Consider the following 19,700-nt stretch of genomic DNA (forward strand, 5'->3'; position numbering starts at 1 on the left):
ATTGTTATATATATAAAATTATCATCATTAACATAATATTAAAAAAATAAATAATTATTTAAACAAACTATATATAACTTACTAAAAGAACGGGCAATTATTATCGATGATTTTTCTTTTTAAAAACAAAATTTTTTATTGGCATAAATGACTGATAAAACTTCCTCTAATAATTCTCTTTCTATGTATATACTCTTTAAAAAAACATTTTAAATATATATATAATCAATATAAAATATGAAACACAATGAAAAAAGTATGCAAACAAATTGATGAAATATTGAAACGTTTTTTTTATTCTATATTTTTTTGATTGCTACATTCGTTCAATTTCATCGCGTTCGATAACCTTTCAAGGCACAATATTAATTCGCAATGTTTAGTATGAGGAAACATGTCTACCGCGATGGCCTTTACCGGTACGAAGGGTTCACCGATATATTGCTTCGAACTAGGTCGTGCTAAGTCAACTACATTTCTCATGGCAGCACGAGGATCGCACGATATGTACACCAATCTACTCAACTTTTTTGCCTTGCGCAATGCCAATAAAGCCTTTTGATCTAGAAAAACAAATCAACATGCAGGTAAGCTCTCTCTAACATTTCTATAATATTGTAAGAGATACTGTAAATTATTTATAATGATATATGCATAACTTACGTAAGCCAGCTCGTGGTGGATCCACAATGGCAGTGATATTGGATTTTGTCGCCCTTTGAATGACAGGCGATAAAATGTCCTCCGCCTTTCCGACAAAAAATTCGCAATTCGTAATACCATTCTTGATAACATTTTCTTTCGCATCCTTTATAGCATCGGGAATAATTTCTATTCCTAGTACTTCGCCACAATGCTGCAACAACGAACGATATGTTTATGATGTACGTGTGTGCGTATATGTAATATATCTTCAGAAAATTATGTAATCATGATTAATACCTTTGAAAAGCAAAGACCTATAGTTCCAGTACCGCAACATACATCAAGTAGTGCCGTATCCATGGTTGGTTCGGCAAGATCAATTGCCGCCTTATACAGAACTTCAGCTCCCGATGGATTGACTTGAAAAAATGCCTGAGGCGAAACTCGAAATTTCATTCCGAGTAGCGTTTCTTCTATGTACTTCGTACCGCTAACATGATGTAAAGTGTCACTACTTTCACCGCCCACATTTCTGCAAATTTAAATATTACGTAAATAAAAATATATTGCTATTTTTGTTCATACGATATTATATATATATATATATATATGATATTATATATTATACTTACTTTCTGTCTATCGTTTGAAAATACAACGAAGTGACATTAGCATCAGCACCTTTTCCACTTTCAAAGAATATTCGCAACTGTGATTTTAACTTCTCCAATTCATCGCTACTTAAATCCTGAGGATGTATTCCTACTATTAACATCAAATGATTGGCACGAGTAGTTCGAGCGGTAACTTGTCTCCAGTATCCACTATGGCAAACTGGATTAAAAGGTTCTAAGTTTGACTCGTATATAAATGTTTCTAGTATCTAAAAATATAAACATATTTATGTAACATAGACATAGAGAAATCTTAGATTTTAAGTCAATATTGCAACATCTGAAAAAAATCGACGATAGAAGTTTACCTTCATAGCAGTCTTCATACTTTCAGGAATGTGGCAAAGATTATCAATAGGTGCAACTGCTGTAGAACCTGAAGCGTAACTTGATAATCTAAACCCAATTATAATTTTGTTTTGCTCGCTGTCTTTACCTGTATCGTAAAAAGAAATTGAATGTGACAAAATCTTCATATTTGTATAATTTAATTCCATATAAAAATGTAATATTACCAATTGTAAACTCGCATTTATTTCTGTATGCTTCAGTAATATCTGCCGAAAGTATGTTCTGTAGTTTACAAGGTAATCCATCATATAATTTTTTTTGTGAATTTACCCAATCTGTCATTGCTTTACTTTCTTTAAGCATTTGTTGGCCAAGTTTCATCAGAATAACTTTCATTTCCTTCTGCTTGAACTCTAACTAAAAAAAAACATATATACATACATAATAAATATATATATATACATATATAGAGCAAAGACTTAATATTTTCTACTAAAAATCCAAATAAAATTCTTTACTTGACTTGAATATGGCATGTTCCACAAAGGAGTAGTAATAAATTTGATTTTATCCATAGGAGAAATATTTAGATCTTCAGCATCAGTTTTTAGACGTTTACTGCTTGTTTCTCCTTCTAATTTTTTTTTCACAAATGGATCTGGAGCTGGTTTGGCCACCTATTAAAGAAAAATTAATTATGGTTAAAATAATATATTATTATTATTTAAGTTTGCACAAGGGACTAGTTGTAATGAAAGAAGAAGAATACCTGTGCAGTGAGCTTATTATTTTTCCATAAAATTCCATTTATAGTAGTTATTGCTCGTTGACGACATTCCTCATTTCTAAAACATACATATAGCCAACCACTGCCCTTCCTAGGTGGCTTTACCTTACACGATTGTAAGTCTAGCTTTTCATTTAGGAATTTCTTGAATTCACCAATTCCATAATATTTGGGTAAACCACGTATTTCTATCTTGTACTTCTCAGATGTGAAATCATCCCTTTCAAGATATGCATATGGATCCTTCTCATTCTCCACGACACTAGGTGTCAATGTTTCCGCAACACTCACATCGGTCATTATATATATTCTTGAAAATCCTCTAAAATTACAATTTTATGTATTAAAATTTCGCCTGTGTGTGTTGTAAAATAATGCAAATTCATTTAATTTTTTGTTTAAATATTTTACTTTAATTGCAATATATAAATATGAAAAAACTTGATTAAATATAATAAATTAAATGTAATTAACTGTTAGCCAATTAAACAATAAAAATAATCAACAAACCTGATCAGAAAGAATATGTAATTTAATTTCTTTTAGGATGCTTTCAACTTTAGAATTATCCACCATATATACATTTGAATTTTTAAATAAATGTGCTATTTTTTTTTATACTGCCCCAAGTTTTACAATAAAATTTTACACAATTCTTAGCATTTTCAGGAAACTTATACCAATACACTATTATGTTCTTTATAAACTCATGTACTCATAATATATATCACGATCTCCATGTTTTATAAAATAAAAATACCTAAAGTTGAATCTTCATGAACAAACTGCGCGATTATAGTAAACATTTTTTCCCTAGGAGCTGACATAAAAATGTAGTAAAATTTAGATGTTGTCAGCATTGGAATAGTCAGTTTGTCAGTTATATGTTATATGTGTTTTTTCATTAGTGTACTGAGGGATCTAAAATTTAGATAAATAATACAAAAGAGAGAAAAATGAAAGAGAAAGTGAGCGCGAAAAAAGAGTGAGTGAAAAAATAATATATAATTGTATAATATATAATTATTTTCAATGTATATATAATTTTATATAATATAATCTTTAGTTTATTCTTCATTTATTGTGTGTGTGTGGGCGATATATATATGTGATTTATTTATTCTACATTTCGATTAAAAGAAATGTAATGTGTGCGTTATTTATTAATTCTTATTAATATTTTTCAATTTTTTACAAATTTTCATCGGCTTTTAATTTTTCTATCAATTTAACCTCTTGCTAATTCTAACTTCTAAAATTGATTTTTTCAGATACGCGTGATTGTCGCTCGCAATGAGAATCGACCCAGTGTATAGAGGTTTCGCAGCGCCGCGGTTGGCCAGCCTGCGACTCAATGTCACGCGGCTCAAGGTAAACTATCGATGACGTCAGTGTACGTCACTTAACAAGTGGGAGTGGATGGGAGTTAGATGTCGGCAGCCGCGGTGGCCCTCGCGAATCGCGCACGGTATCTGTTTAAGCTCGCTGTGCCGCCGCTACGACGGGACGATAATGCCGCGCGTTTCTTAGCGATATGTAGTGCCCGAGTGCGTGAACACATTAGTGGCGTCGACCGACTCGTCGCACGTGTTTCGCCGTGCATGGAAAATAACCGAAATCCATTCGCGCATGCCCGACCGCCGATGACGTCACGAAAATCGTGCTTTTGATCAAACGACCGTTCTCAGTGTGTGCTTCTTCTTCCCTCCCTCCCTCTCTTTCATCCTCTCTATAATTTCTTTCTCTCTTTTTTCTCGCTAATCTCTTCGTCTCTCCCTCCTCGTGTGCCTTTTCCCCTTTCGCTCTTCCTTTCCCTCCCCCCCCTCTCTCTCTCTCTCTCTCTCTCTCTCTCTCTCTCTCTCTCTCTCTCTCTCTCTCTCTCTCTCTCTCGCTCTCTGTTTTTTTTTACTGGACGTACAATAATGTTGCTGTGCAAAATCAAGTAATCATTGAGGCACGCCGACGACGGGGGAAATCGTGTGGGAGCGGCTAGCATCGCCGGCGAGAAACGGTGAGTAGCAAATCGTCTTGTGCTTTGCCTGTTTACCTTTTCAAAAGTCATCCGTACAGTCTGTCGGACATGGCCTTCGCTTTTAACGCGCACACACACACACAATATGCATACACATATGTATGTGTGTACAAGTCGGAACGTGTTCGCGCAGCCGCCGCCGCATGCACACGCACACGCATGCACACACGTCACGTCGGTCTCCGATTTCGATGGACCGAAACCGAGAGAAGCGAAAGAGGGAAAGAGAGGACGAAAAAGAATTTTCAGACGGGATGTATCGGGATGCGAGAATCGCGACGCGCGCTTCTTCGCCGCAAGATTTATTGATCCTCTCAATGCGCTGACTTCGGATCGATATAGTCACGGAAATGAGAGAGAAGGCGCTCGATGATTTTTATTATTGCATTTTATGTCGTTTCGAACGCAGCCGATGAACTCACGTTTTTATGGAAATTTCAATATTCAGATTCTCCGAAAGAAACGTAACGTAGATTGCAACTCGGAACAGGGATAGACAAAATGACAAATGATAGATTCTTTGTATGCGTATCTGTGTGTGTGTGTGTGTGTAAGGATTGAATATTAAGGTGACTCGAACCAGCTGATATTCCAATATGAAATCTTTTGTTGTCAATATTGTATAGTACTCGAGCTCGAGAATATATACGATGAATGCACGATAAACTTGTGCTTGTTAGATTGGATTAAAGTTTGATAAAGAACTGTGTTAAAGTTAGTTGCTTCGACTAATATATCTATTGCATACCTTTTGTTATGTCAACACTTATGATTTATGAACGCGTCGATAATTATCATCGATTCTTACGACGCTACTTTTTGATGTTCTTACACTATAATTGCGTACAATGATTTATTATAAAAATTATTAATGACATATATACATAGGAGAATATGACTTAATAATATTCTACCATTCAAAATTTGCTTCTTTTATTTTTCAAGTCCACGTGTATCTATATATCTGTGTAGCATAATAATTAAGATCGGGGCAATAACAGATACGCCAAATGTCGGCGTAGATTTTACGCATGTTTTTTTTTTCTATATAACAAACTACAACTGATTGTCTATAATTGAATGCACTTTTGCACAATATGGAATTCTAATCTCACGTTACCGCGCAATAGTTAAATCATGTATTAATCATGTTTTAATTATCGATTCATGACGATTCGAAGCGATGCGTAAAATGTTTAACGACGAATCCGTCATATTTGCAAAGGCATATTTAATTAATAGAGTATACGGTATTTTTCGACAATAAAGTTACATCGTAAATTTTGCTCGTTGCAAGACCGATAAAGACGAAGCGTCCGAGATATCGAACCCCTATCATGGTGTGTGGTTGTTGTTAAATATTATAAAACACGCGATTATTATATATATTTTACTATGCTCCATTTCGTACCGCCATCTGCAACAGGCACTTCGAGCTTTGTCCTTGCAAAAAATCACGACCGATAATGCAGAAATCTGTGCGCGAATGCACAGATGTCTGATAATTTTGTTGCAATATATTTAAACCAATTTTATTTTGATATACAAGATGCACGATTAGATACGTTATTTATTTTATAAAAAAAATATTAAGATTGCAAAAATCGAGCATATATTAAATTTAGAAAAATAAATTACAAAAATATAAAAAGAAGAGATTATATGCATATGTTTACATTGCATCTGTTCCTATCAATGCAATTTAAAAATAATCGTTGATTAAATTGCAGAATGAACAACAACAAAATTAAAAAATATTACGATAATTATATCGTTAGAAATTTTGATGGCTGTAATTCTGCAAATCAATCAAGGATTAAGTTTAAACTGCTTTGATAGAAACGGGTATTACTCATTTATACTGATTTTTATGATTAATGTCGACAAAAAAATTATAAATATAAAACAGACAATGTGTAATTAGAGGAAAATCTATTTTATTAATATATATTACCATTCGATTATTGCTTTTCTACGTGCTCAGTATATTTCTTAAAAAGAGGGAAAAATCAGTAATGAAGTTTATCATATTTAATCATATTTATATACATATATAACATTTTATTTTTTTTTTTAATTCTGCTTTTTCTAGATTAATTAAAATAATGAAGAATTAAGATCTTATATATGTTGACATTTGATTATATACAAGTATTTTTTATCTCCTATTTTTTTTAGCGTTAATACGAAGAGTAATTTCCAATAAGATCGAAAAGAGTAATCAAATTTGTTGAATAAACGGGACAACGTAATGATTTTCCAATAATGAAATTAGCTATTAATTTTATCATATTTTACATCAAATTAACTATTAATTGTATTTTTCACTGAGAAAACACATTGAAGTTATTTAATCAAAGTTCTTAATTTTATCTTATTTAATATCAGACGTTATAGTATGACAAGATTTTTTTTTTATAATGTCTAAGGGCAGAAAAATGCGGTAAAAGAATTAAGAAGAAATAACGCGAGCAATGATAATTGGATGTGAAAAAGTTGATTTATGAATTGAATGAATATGTATTAAGCTCAAGTATGAATTTAAAGAAATTGTGATGCCCTAGAACTACGGAAAAAAATGTTTAAAAATCTCAAAACTACATTCTACCGTCTACATTCACTACATTCCTTATGTAATGAATTTGGTGCTTCTTAATTCAGGTTTACTATTAAAAAAGATTCACTATATTATTAGAATACATACAACTATAAGAAATAATTTAATAACTCAATATAGATTATTTAATTTTTATATTCTATTAATACACAATTCGATTATTTTATCTGAATCGAGAATTACTATATTAACTATTAATATACGTATTAATTAACATTTTCAGTCATGAATTATTATTTTTATATATCTCAGTCAGTCTACTGTATGTAATACATACATATATATGTATATCTGACACGCACATTTCATTCCATATTTTCACGTAAAAATAGAACGTGTTCTAATTTTATAAACATAATTTTTAATTCCACTGTAGCACATGACATATCAAATTATACTTTAGTTGAGCCATTCATTACATACCGCAGTTTTTATCGTTTACCGTAGCACGCTAACGCGCGAGTGATCCTTAATAAAACCGGCATATGCACGCGCGTGCTTGCATTTCGTTAAGAGAGATACGGGGAAACAGGTACGTGAAAATGTGCAATATGCACGACGTGCGTTTGACCTTTTACGCGCGTTTCGGTAAAAATCTTATCGGATGCTGGTTTATCGCGACATCACGCGCGGTGCCCTCCTCCTTTCCCTGAGAAAACCTATAATAGACTTACACACGCGCGCATATAAATTATATATATATATATATATATATATATATATATATAAAATATGTGCCACGCGACAATACCGGCGGCCCCTATATGACCCTCAACATGGTACAAAGCGTCACAATATGAGTCCTCGAGGCTATGCAAATCCGCGCGATGACCTAAACGTTGACTCGCTCCATTACTCTCCTAGAGGAAGGCAGAATCACGACCAGCTTCCACGAGTATTAGGAATTATTCGGCAGGGTCTGCCGTCTGTAAGACGGCGCACGTGCTGAATTTTTGATTTTTAAAGTTTTAAAGCAACTTTACTCCAGACGGCGGTAAAACGCCGTTTACGTGGGAACGGTCGTAAAAAGCTGATGGGCCGGGTCTGTTTCGCGTGAGTGTATCGAGTCATGACGAATAAAGACGAAGCGAACTCTCTTAATGGCTAAAGTACTCCTGTATAAAGAAAGAAAGTACAATGTTTTGTTTGCTCTATATATTATGAAGTATTCTTAAAATCATCATCGGCTAACGTAATTGGTAATGATATTTTTAAAAGCGTATAACATTATAAAGGAGACCATTAATCGAAAGAACGGCGATCAACAATTAAATATAAACTTTATTATAATTATATACCTTGTAAATATTCATATGTAAAAAAAAATTAGCAATTGGAGTTAATTAAAATTTTTCTCAACTCTCCAAGTCCGTTCTGCTTCAAGGATGATTAAATAAATTAATGTCGCGGACTTTTTTATTAACATTAAAGTAAAATCGGTTTTTCTAAAATAAATTTATTGTCTTTCTTTATATAAGATATTGTGTAATTTTTAACTAGGAAAAAAAATTGAATTTCTCAATAATTAATCGTTTAGATTTTAGATAATGATGCACCATTCATATGACGAATCGAATTCTCGAGAGAGAAGTGTCACTTAAAAAGAATTAATACTCAAGAGTGCAATGGTAGTATTACCTTCGGATAATTACTTTGTGCTTATAAGTATTCGATGAAAGCACGTGGTAGCTAAAACGCAAAGTTCATGTTTGATTGTACAGTTCTTAAACGACTTGACGCAATAATGTTGTGACGAGTTGATAATTATAATGGAATATCATGTTTCTTTTTGCATATGCGATGCATATTATAATGTTATCATATATGTGATGTTATTAGGATTCTCTCATGATTACATATTATATTACGCAGCTTATCTAGTGATTAACAGTTGCTTGTCGAAATCTTACTATACAGGGTGTCCCAGAATTCGCGGAATGCACAGCGTGATTGTCCATGCCAAAAGAAACAACTTTTTCCTCTGACAAAATTGTGTCTGAACACTATTTTCTAAATGAGAGCAACTTAAAGCTAACGAATAAGCGCTCCTGATTACGCATGACACACGGCGTGCGTGACGCGTCAACGTGTATGCTATTTTACTATTTCACTAAAGATTTCATAAGAATTAATAAGAATTATGTATATTTAAATGTCGTTTTTTTGAATAACTTACTTAATAATAGTTCTTATAAAATTTTTAGTAAAATAGTGTACACGTTCACGCACGCTTATTCGTTAGTTTTAAATTGCTCTCATTTAAAAAATAGTGTTCAAACACAATTTTGTCAGAGGAAAAAGTTGTTTCCTTTGGCACGGAAAATCACGCTGTGCATTCCGTGTCCGCGAATTCTGGGACACCCTGTATATAAATACTTAAATATCGGATCGCATAAGTATACGTAACACGGGATTTAAAATTATTGATGTAACGATCTATGAAGGTCTCTTGATTATATTAGCAACACAAATCATGTAGGAAAATATGTGAATGCATAAATATAATAGGTAAAAAATGTAAAAAAAGTACGCTTTAGCAGAAACGCGGAAACATTTTTATTAAATATAATATTTTGTTACATGTTTTTTTATTCTTGGATAGATGTGGCGACGCAATTCGAGAGACAAACAGGAATGTAATATACATAGATATCGTATAAAAGATAAAAACACGATTTTTCTATATTTTTATGAAAAGTATTACATTTATTTTGTTGAAAAATAAATGCAATACTATTTTTGTTATATAACAAAGATAGTGTCTTAATAAATAGTATGCTTTTGTACATTTTTTCGCGTAAAATTCTCGTCCCGTATCATTATAAAATCATTGTCAAAGGACAATATTGATACATAACAAATTAATTGATAAAATATATTGAGAAGATTAAAAATTATACAATTGTAAATTCTTTATTGATTTGTAATACATATATTTTATTCGCGTGTTATGTTAGTATCTCGCTATCAAGAAAACAATGTTTGAAGAGCGCGTCTAATTTTCAATTACGTAAGAGAACGGTCTCTATCGCACGTATAATCTTATCAACAGCATATTCTAGACACAAATTCTAGCTTGCACAAAAATTTGTGTATATCTTTTATCAGCTAATTTAACATACAACGCTACAGTATAAGTCAAAGATGTTCTTTTCTTATTCTAATAAGCGCGCGATAAGCAAAATATCTATGTGTTACACTATACCCTAGCATCTCTTTTAGTCGTCGATTATATCGCCGATATTGTACAAAGTGACATCAGCATTATGACTAACACATTCAGTATTGAATCTTGATTTTTGCATATATTACGGATTACATTAAATACGATACTTTAAAAACGGTTAGAGATACCATACATTACATGAAATAACAATATTTAAATATAAATATATGTGTATATATATATAGCTTCTTTTATTATATATATGTATATATATATATATATATTATTATATATATTCTTTTTTTCTCATTTGACACCGCGTATAGAATTGCTATATTAGTTCGTTGAATACTTAATAGAAAGCAAGACGGAAATTAAATTGCGTATATTTCATCATCGCGACGCAAGGTATCGATCAGCTGACGCACTTTATTTACCTATTCGCCAAGAGTAACACGAAAACACAATCAATTAATATACAGAGTAGATACCTCTACCTTGCCACGTAAACTTACTAATGGATACTTCGACTACCTCATAGTAGTGCGTTACGCAAGATACGAGATTATAGTCGGATGATTATTTCCCGCAAACGGATATGCCGGCCGCAACGGATAATAATACGGAAGACTGATGTGTCGTGTTTTCTTCATCAAATGTATTCCGCGAGATACACAATTTTTTAATATTTAAAGGGCGCGACTTAGGGATCGATCTTAACTGTAGTTTCATAATACTTTGATTAAATTTATGTTTGTGTGTGTGTGTGTATTTCGTGATATCGGCAAATATAATCTAAAATACGCAGGAGAGGAAACCTCTCCCTCTCTCTTGAATCTCGAAGATTATCCGTGTGACGTAAATCGTATAAGAATTATACACGCACAATTATGAAATTTTGTTCCTACCGACAGAATTTTAAAACGATCCGATTCGTAGAGTAAATTTGTAAAATTACTTTTAATTCGTATTTGTAGACGCACTTATTCACATCGAATCGCGATTAAAAATTCCTTCTCCAATACTATTATACTGTTACGCTATATTAAAATGATCTCATTAGCTGTGCGCGCGTACTGTATCATTCATATCTTTAATTCTTTAGTAGTGACCATTAAAGTGTGTGGCAAAACTCGACAGAATTATCCGCGGACATTTTTGGAAATCGCACTGCACATATGTATATTTTACGGGGACCTGATTTTTAGACGTGCTCATCTTCTCCCCCTCTCCTTTCTCTCTCTCGTTTTCTTGCTCTCTCGTCGCGCCCGAAAAAGCTGGTTCATAAAAATTTTACGAAGGAAGAAACTCCGTTGTGGATGTCGCGCGGTTTACGCGATCGATTTGCGCCGCCATCGACGACAACGATGATGACGAAGACGACGAAGAACGGTTCCATCGATCATTTTCCCGCGGGGATCCAATTTTGCTGACGTCAAACGTTTTGGGAACGTTATATTAATATTATTGAGCCCGCCGCGAACGCACGATGTGTCACGAATGAAGGATTTACGAAGGGAAATAATTCTTATCGCGCTAAATAAACCTCGATTTACGTTTATAATACTTGCGCATCGCTGATCACGCTGATTAAACAAGCTTCCAGATCGAGATCTAATACAACATACAACGAAAGAATGTTTGTGTGGGAACTAAAAAAAGAATTTGCCTCTGCATAAAATCGATATTTTCGCGTATGAAAATATAATCTTATCATATCGGCGACTCTCTCTCTCTCTCTCTCATAGTTGATATTTGAAAATAAAATTTGTGATATTTACAGATTATGTAAATGTGAAATAATCATAGAGCAATATGGAGATCTCTTTGCGTCTCTCTCGTTTTTTAGAATTGATAAAAAATCTTTATTTAAAAAAAACACTAGGAGGATATAAATAATAAAAGAATTTTATATTTATTATTTTATTATTATAATACAAACTTCTAGATGGTGCTTTTATTTTATAAAATCTATATATGTTTGCTTCATCACAAAATTATATTGGCGTGAATCAGCCAGTAAAATAACAACATGGATTGTATACTGAAGTTTTTTACATGTCGCATTTTTAATGCAAAGAGATTGTGCCATTATATGCGTTGTTTGTATAAAATAAATATTGCGCGATATTATTAATATGAATGTCGCAAAATTGAATAATTTCTGTTCAGATTGATCTTTCTTCGCGTCACAAAACAATTGGTCCCCAGGTAGTTTCCCAGATTTACCGTAAAAAGTGACAATATTATAAAAATTTTAATAAACGTCATTTATAATAACGATTATAACTTTTCAAACGATAAAACGCGCTTCAACTATTATACATATATAATAGTAATGAATAATTAAAACATTGGATGTGATTTAGTCAAGACGAAGCGTTGACTTATTTGATCCAGATACTCTAGAATTCTGACGCGCATTTTAATAATTCAGTTTGATCGTATTTTTAGATAGCGAGATAGAAGTCCGCGAGGGAATATATGAGATAAATGTATTAGGGGAAAATTTGATAGAAATTATAAACTAATTTTGTTCCACTCATAATATATTTCATGAAAATAAAACCGCGAAACACACTTTGTCCATTTCGATAAAACATTTTAAAATAGAATCTTTTTTATTTTATATAGTCTTTGTTAAAAAAGACATTTTCATATGATTAAACTGTCGGTAAAAAATTAGCAAAATTTTATCTTGGACGTCATGTGTGTGTGTATATATATATATATATATATATATATATATATATATATATATATATATATATATATATATATAATCAAAATGTTGATAAAATTAAAAACTTAAAAAATTCTATTTTCTTTCTTTGCAAATTTACTTTATAGGGAGGAAAAAATATGAAAAGCCACTTTTTCAATAATTCACATAATGGGAACCGAACCTAATCTAATAATAAATAAGACTTTATTTCAAGAAACCAATTAAGGGTCAAAGGGAGAGAATCAAGAAACACGACGATCGTCGCGTAAGATTAACATTTCATGTCGTCGAGGGTCCGGGACATTGATAACCCAACGCGACTAATTGTAAGTGTGCTCATTAGACGACCGCTTCTCTATTACACATTCTTTTGGCGGGCGCCCTTCGGCGACGATCGTCGCGCGCGCGCCTTTGGCCGACCTTGGGGGCCGCTCTGTCGGGTCAGGACTGACGTAAATCTTTGGCGTGTGCTGGCGCAAACCCCCGGGTGCATTCTTCCGCCCACCCCCGTGAACGGTGTGCACGTGTCATCGCGTCGCAAGAGGAGTAAATTGCGATGTCCGCGCGTATCGTTCGCCGCGTAGGAAAGAGAGAAGAAGAGAAAGAGAGAAAGAGAGATGGAGAGCGAGACGGAGCGTCAAATGACGCAAGTCCATCGGATCTCGTGCGCAATTGCGGGCAAGATGCCCGTTTCTCCGTCCATCCGTTCGTTCGTTCGTTCGTTCGTTCGTTCGTTCGTTCGTTCGGCCCCCTTTTTTCGCTCCTTCACGCGTGTGAAACGCGCGGAGCGAGGCGACGCCTGTTGTAAGGGCGCCGTTCATCCGGCAGGAGTTACCATCACTGGTGCACCTTGCCGATGTTCAACGCCGTGCTTGCATCGGTCACCGGTGCAAAGGGAACATTATCGAATGACGTAAGTCGACACGGTGCACTCGAGCAAGAGAAAGGTGCACCCTCTCTCCCCCCCCTCTCTCTCTCTCTCACACACACACACACTCTCTGTCTCTCTTTCCCTTTGCTGGCTTTACCCTTTGTCACGTGCGGCTCGCACGTGTACGGCAAACGCGTCCCGCCTCTCCCGCTTCCCGGACGATACTGCGACTTTCAACGAATATATACGCGCACCGGGTGCGCGGTCGAGCGCGGTTCGCGGGAATATCGGGATCAACACAGCTTCACTTCCCGGTGTCACGTGAATTTTATGTAGCCGTAAAAGAAAGCGAGCTCTTTAAATTCAATTATGTACGAAAATGTATATGTACGAAAACTAATATAGTATAATAGGAAGTACACATATGAAGTGTAAAAGATGCAAAATATTCCACAATTTATCTTAATTTTAATGATAGATTCTATAACAAACTTAAATGCCACGATTTATGACATACTGTTTAGAATATACATTTTAAATAAATTAGATAGAGAGTGAAAAAAATGTGTATGTGTGTGTGTGTGTAAAAGAAATATTTTAGCCAATTTCGTTAACACAATAATCGAAAATCAAGATAGTATTTTTTCTCTCCACCTCTCTCTTTTACTTCAAAAAGTTCTATTATTATTCTATGAGTGATAAAAAATGCATAAGAGGTTAAAAGGGTAAAACAACAATTAATACCAGAATAAAATATCTTTCTACATATTGGGATATTTAATTAAAAGTAAATATATCCTAACGAATCGAGATATTTGATCCACTTCAAGATGGAATATTATTTTTAAATCTTTCTTTTCTTCTTATGTCTACGTTTTTGACAGAATTTTATTAACACGATAGCATTCATTTTTCACATAGGCAGAGAAATCAGTATTTTAGAGAAATATCAAATATATAAAGTAATTAATTATACCTAAATTTAAATATTAATTATTAAGTATTAAAAATTTACTTTAGCATAATTTTATTTTTATCTCAGAAGAAAGAATAGAGAGATCCGATCGATAGAAGCCGGCTTAAAAATTTATGGATCGTAAAATTCAAACGATCAATATATGTAGGTATAAACAGTGCAATATATTCGTTGTTCGCATTTTGAGCATGCAAGCTGTCTGCATCCGAATAAAAAAGTGTCCATTTACACGAATGGTCGTGCCATTACGAGAAATCAGAAAAGAGCGAAAAACGCGGTGCAGTTGTCGCATTGCATTTCAAATGCAATGTGCACCGCAAAAATGATATTAATAAAGACCGACACGAGAATTAATCGTGATATCAGCGATCGTGATAAAAAAAGATTTTAACTCCTATATTTTATTATCCTTGTTTTATAAAATTTCTTAACTATTTCTTCGGATAAATAACATTTTTATTAATTTGATTCTTCGTATTTACAATGTAAGCTGTGAGCAATGACATGCATATTTTAACTATTGTATGTTAAAAAAAAATTCCATTACAAAAAAATAAAATATTAAAAAACTTTTTTTGTAAGGAAAAATAAATATAAAAGAAATATTTATTGTTGATTCGTGAAATTAAAATAAGTATTTCAAATAGCGTTTTAACTTTAGCGCGTGTGAATAAATGATTATTTTCTATTAACTATTTATAAGCTAGTAGGAGAAATAGTTTTACGTAAATAGCTTTATTTCTTCTATTTTAAATATTATTTTGCTTACTTGTGATCGTGGAACATTTCGCATACAATAACGGCGTATATATCTTTAAATATCCAGCTATTTTTTTCCAAAGATAATATTAAACTCTCGTTAATTATTAAACATAACGATTTGAATTTACTTCGGGGGCAAACCTTACTCACAAATATCCAAATACGATACAATTTTTTTCCCCTATAACAAGAGCATTCGTTTGAAGGACTTGACAACACTTGTTATGAAATACGTAACGCGTATCTCGTTCGACATGAATTCCCCGAATTCCCGATGGTTTCGGAAAATCCTTTCCTCTTCTCTTCCCCCTAATTACACGTATTTCTCTATAGGTATACGATATACCTACTACGATTCGTTGCGAACGGCGACTCCGCCAAAGGAACGCGCGAATGAAAACGCGATTCGTGCCCGCGAGGAAGGGAAGAATGACAGATCGCGCGCGCGGAACAACAAGGGTGAGGATGTGAGGAGGAAGAGAGGGAGAAGGAAGTGGGAAGTGGAAAAACGACAATCGCGATGTGAAAGGCGCTCTCGCACGTGGCCGATAGGACCACGTGGGCTTTTCGCCTGCGTCACCGACCTACCGACCGACCGACCGATCGATCGACCGGCCGACCAGCCGGTCGAACGAACGAACGAACGAACTGACACCCCGTCGAGTGTATTGATTGAGGGTGGCCATGGTCGTTTCCATGGCGACGTTTCTTTTACCTGTACGTGCCGCGCACATGCATGATACACCTTTCCGGCTGTATATATCGTCGCGTAGGTGCGCGAGGTGTACCTATATGGTAGACGCGGGATGGGGTGGTATCCTCCCTTTCTCTTCCCCTCGAACTCTTCTTCTCTTTCTCCGCTACTGCGACTATCGCGTGGATTACGAACCAGGGGGTAGACGAAGAAAACGGAACGCGCTCGATATTGAGATAAGGGAGATACATACGTTATCCTCGACGAACACGCGCTCTTGAAGATTGCTGTTGTTGTCAAGTGAGAAGAATTGACTTTCTAGTAAGATCGAAGCGACGCGAGTAATGAAGTTACTTTATCTTATCTTTCCTTCGAAACTCCATTTTTTTTTGTTTATGTTAATCAAAAGTTATTAAATAACTATATTTTCCAGAGTATATGAAAAAGTATTTTTCCAAGCATTTTTTGTTCTTTTGTAATAAGAATGAAATGATGAAACAATAATATATACAAGCACGTGTGGCCAAAACTTATCATAAATACATACAATTCATGAACTTCTTACAAAGTACCTTAGGCCGGTATTCATAGTCCGATCTTATATTTAAGATCGTCTTAAGTCTGGTCAGAGGTTGACTTAAGACCCCATTCAACCAATCAAATGGCTGCGTAGCATCTCAAGCTCGGACTTAAGACGAGCTTAAATATAAGATCGGACTATGAATACCGGCCTTAGTAACCTTATTCGTCTTTTTTTACAAGTTTGAAATAAGTTAAATTTAATTCTCTTACTTTTTTAATACTGTAGGTATTCTTTAATTGCACTTTAAGATTGTATACCTTTCGATTATTTATTATTTATCAATACAAGTAAGCTTTAAACTAATTTTTCTTTATATCTTTACAACATGGGAATATTCATTATCATATCGCTGTAACTAGAATTATCGCAAAACATATAAACATTTTTATTAATTCACCATTTTCCTATGAGAAAGCATTAATTCTTTAGAGAGAAAAAAATTATTTGCACTGCACAATAATATACATACTTTTTTGCTGTTACACAATACGTCGTTGTGTTCTCAAGGTAGTAGTTGACCTCCCGTATATTTATGTTTGTAATATATGTTATTATGATATCTGGGAATATAAAAGCTACAATCGCGTGAGTAATTGCCTGAAATGTAAAAGCGCGGTAATCAGAATGATAAGGCAATAACGATTGAAATTGTTTGATCGCGCGAGATAATTTCGTATATATATAATGAACGTAATTAGGCAGTTTTGAATACACACGAAATTTACAAACACAAATAGGACAGCATTGATGATCGAATTTAAAGAATTATGACGCGTAGCCTTTGACGGGGCAGCTCTTGCCACGAAGATTTCTCTTTAAATCACTAAACCGACGAGAGATAATCCGAGTATTAGGTTATCTTTGTTCGCCCTGTATATCTCTTATTCTCATTGGCGTAGAGAGAAGCTTTTGTAAGCCGGGATTAATGCTAAAATACAATTTGTCATTAACGTTTTTTGGATTGTTATATAATATGAAATATTTCGAAGAATTATATTGTGTACTTCTCTCGGCACACAGCCTTTCAGTTTTTCTTTCATACATTTTTTTAGTAAAAAAATTGTCATTTTTAATTGTGAAAGAAATAAATTACTTTTTCAACCTTAAATCTATTTGTTGACGATTGTAAAATAATATTAAAAAATGCAAAATATATGAATCTGATCAATAAGATTACCTCGTTTATGCGAAGTTACTTTGCTAATAGTTTTCTACTTACAGAGTTTTAAAAAATAATCTTTGAGAAAAGTTTTGCGTAAACAGAAAAATTTAAATTTATAAATAAATTGCCTTGGGCATCTATTGATTTTGACGAGAACCATTTCTACTTTTGTTTGTTTATAAATTTTGATTGCGAACACTTCATCACGTTTATGATCAATACATTACTATTAAAATCGCGAAATTCTAGCGAAACGATGGGAAAAAGTGACAGAAAAACTTTTCATTGAACAACAGGTATTTTGTTAAAATTTCAAAAAATTGGACAAGTGTGATCAAATCGGGGCCAAATTCTTTTCTTTCTCCTTCTTGTATCTCGAAATACAAACGAACGTACATTTAAAAACATTATAATGATCTATCATAATATAATAAAATCATAATGATCTATACGAAACGAAGAAGGGATTGCGAATGTCGGGACGAGGAAAACGACATTGGAACACGTGATTCGACCTCTCAGGAATCGATACGTGAGAAAAGTCGTGTCGGTCAGCTGACAAGGCGCCGGGCGATATCCGGTAGGGAACGAGAAATAAAAGGAGTGTGGGTGGTAAAGAAAACGGGGAGAGAGAGGAGAAAAGAAGGGATGCTATGAGAAACACGCAGATATATTATTACGTATTGCCGGCTAGCAGTAAACGCAGTCCAGTGATTTTACTTGTTGAACTTTTGTATTCAATTTTTCACACACACACACAAACGCACACACAGAGAGAAATTACGAGTAAGAGAGAGAGAGAGAGAGAGAGAGAGAGAGAGAGAGAGAGAGAGAGAGAGAAAGAGCGAACTCATTAGTACACTTAATTTTATTTGACGTAATAACATAAAAAAATCGGTTATCGCAAAATTAAATAATAAAAGAAATATAATTTATAATATTTCAGTACTAAACCGGAAAAAAGTTAATTTTGGAGCAGAAAAGGCGTGCTCATATTTTTGTAGAAATGAAAAATTAAAATTGTTAAAAAAATTAAAATATTTTTTTCGAATAATAATATTTATTCAAATATAGAAACTAATATAATTGTAATAATATAAAATATAAAACTGTAATAATAATATAACATATGAAATATTTGTAATAATATTTTCGAAAAGAGACAGATACTCTTTGCACAGATTTAATAAAACAGCGTACATGATATTTGCAAAAAGATTTTTTCTAAAGGTAATCATATAACATATATATATATATATATATATATATATATATATATATATATATTTTCTATGTAATAAAAAATGGAATTTAGAATATTCCTCGCGCAAATATGTAATTAATTATTAAACGCTGCATATGTAAGATATACTCGTACTAATTTTTAATCTGATAAAAATTAATTCATTAAAAATGATAAATTCAAGGATTTTCACGATTGTTTTCTTCTAAAACGATATCCAGTAAGCACGCAAATAAGACGTAAACAAGAAAATTTTTAGAAGAAAACAATCGTGAAAATCCTTGAATTTATCATTTTTAATGAATTAATTTTTATCAGATTAAAAATTAGTACGAGTATATCTTACATATGCAGCGTTTAATAATTAATTACCTGATTAATCAAAAACGAAAACAAACTCTTAATATAATTAAGTTGACAATTGTATACGATTTCAATTTTATTTTTTCAAAGCTTTTACATGATTTTTGTT

The 19,700-nt window shown here is 33.3% G+C and overlaps 2 protein-coding genes across 5 annotated transcripts in view; one reads left to right on the forward strand and one right to left on the reverse strand.

Annotated features, from left to right (window-relative positions):
• Nucleotides 1–273: 273 nt before the first annotated feature.
• The window catches only part of LOC145942557 (tRNA (uracil-5-)-methyltransferase homolog A), a 35,628-nt gene continuing 16,201 nt past the window's right edge, over nt 274–19,700 (reverse strand). For 2 of the 3 annotated variants that reach the window (XM_083049411.1, XM_083049410.1), the window contains exons 2-9: nt 2,380–2,719; nt 2,129–2,287; nt 1,835–2,027; nt 1,628–1,755; nt 1,278–1,528; nt 943–1,177; nt 664–856; nt 274–563 (exon numbers count right to left, since the gene is read on the reverse strand). In XM_083049411.1, coding sequence (XP_082905537.1) covers nt 295–563; nt 664–856; nt 943–1,177; nt 1,278–1,528; nt 1,628–1,755; nt 1,835–2,027; nt 2,129–2,287; nt 2,380–2,697 — 1,746 coding nt within the window. In that variant the 5' untranslated portion in view covers nt 2,698–2,719 and the 3' untranslated portion in view covers nt 274–294. Of the gene's footprint in view, nt 564–663; nt 857–942; nt 1,178–1,277; nt 1,529–1,627; nt 1,756–1,834; nt 2,028–2,128; nt 2,288–2,379; nt 2,720–2,907; nt 3,149–19,700 lie in introns of those variants that run through there. The other variant, XM_083049408.1, reaches the window with a different exon arrangement.
• Mef2 (myocyte enhancer factor 2) overlaps nt 3,802–19,700 on the forward strand; it is a 75,749-nt gene continuing 59,850 nt past the window's right edge. Inside the window, exon 1 of one of the 2 annotated variants that reach the window (XM_083049420.1) lies at nt 3,802–4,408. The gene's annotated coding sequence lies outside the window, so the exon portion shown is untranslated. Of the gene's footprint in view, nt 4,409–13,730; nt 13,851–19,700 lie in introns of those variants that run through there. The other variant, XM_083049422.1, reaches the window with a different exon arrangement.

Source organism: Prenolepis imparis, unplaced genomic scaffold, assembly GCF_030444845.1.
Source record: "Prenolepis imparis isolate NDT839.2.m4 unplaced genomic scaffold, iyPreImpa1.0 SCAF_11, whole genome shotgun sequence".
Lineage (NCBI taxonomy): Eukaryota > Metazoa > Arthropoda > Insecta > Hymenoptera > Formicidae > Prenolepis > Prenolepis imparis.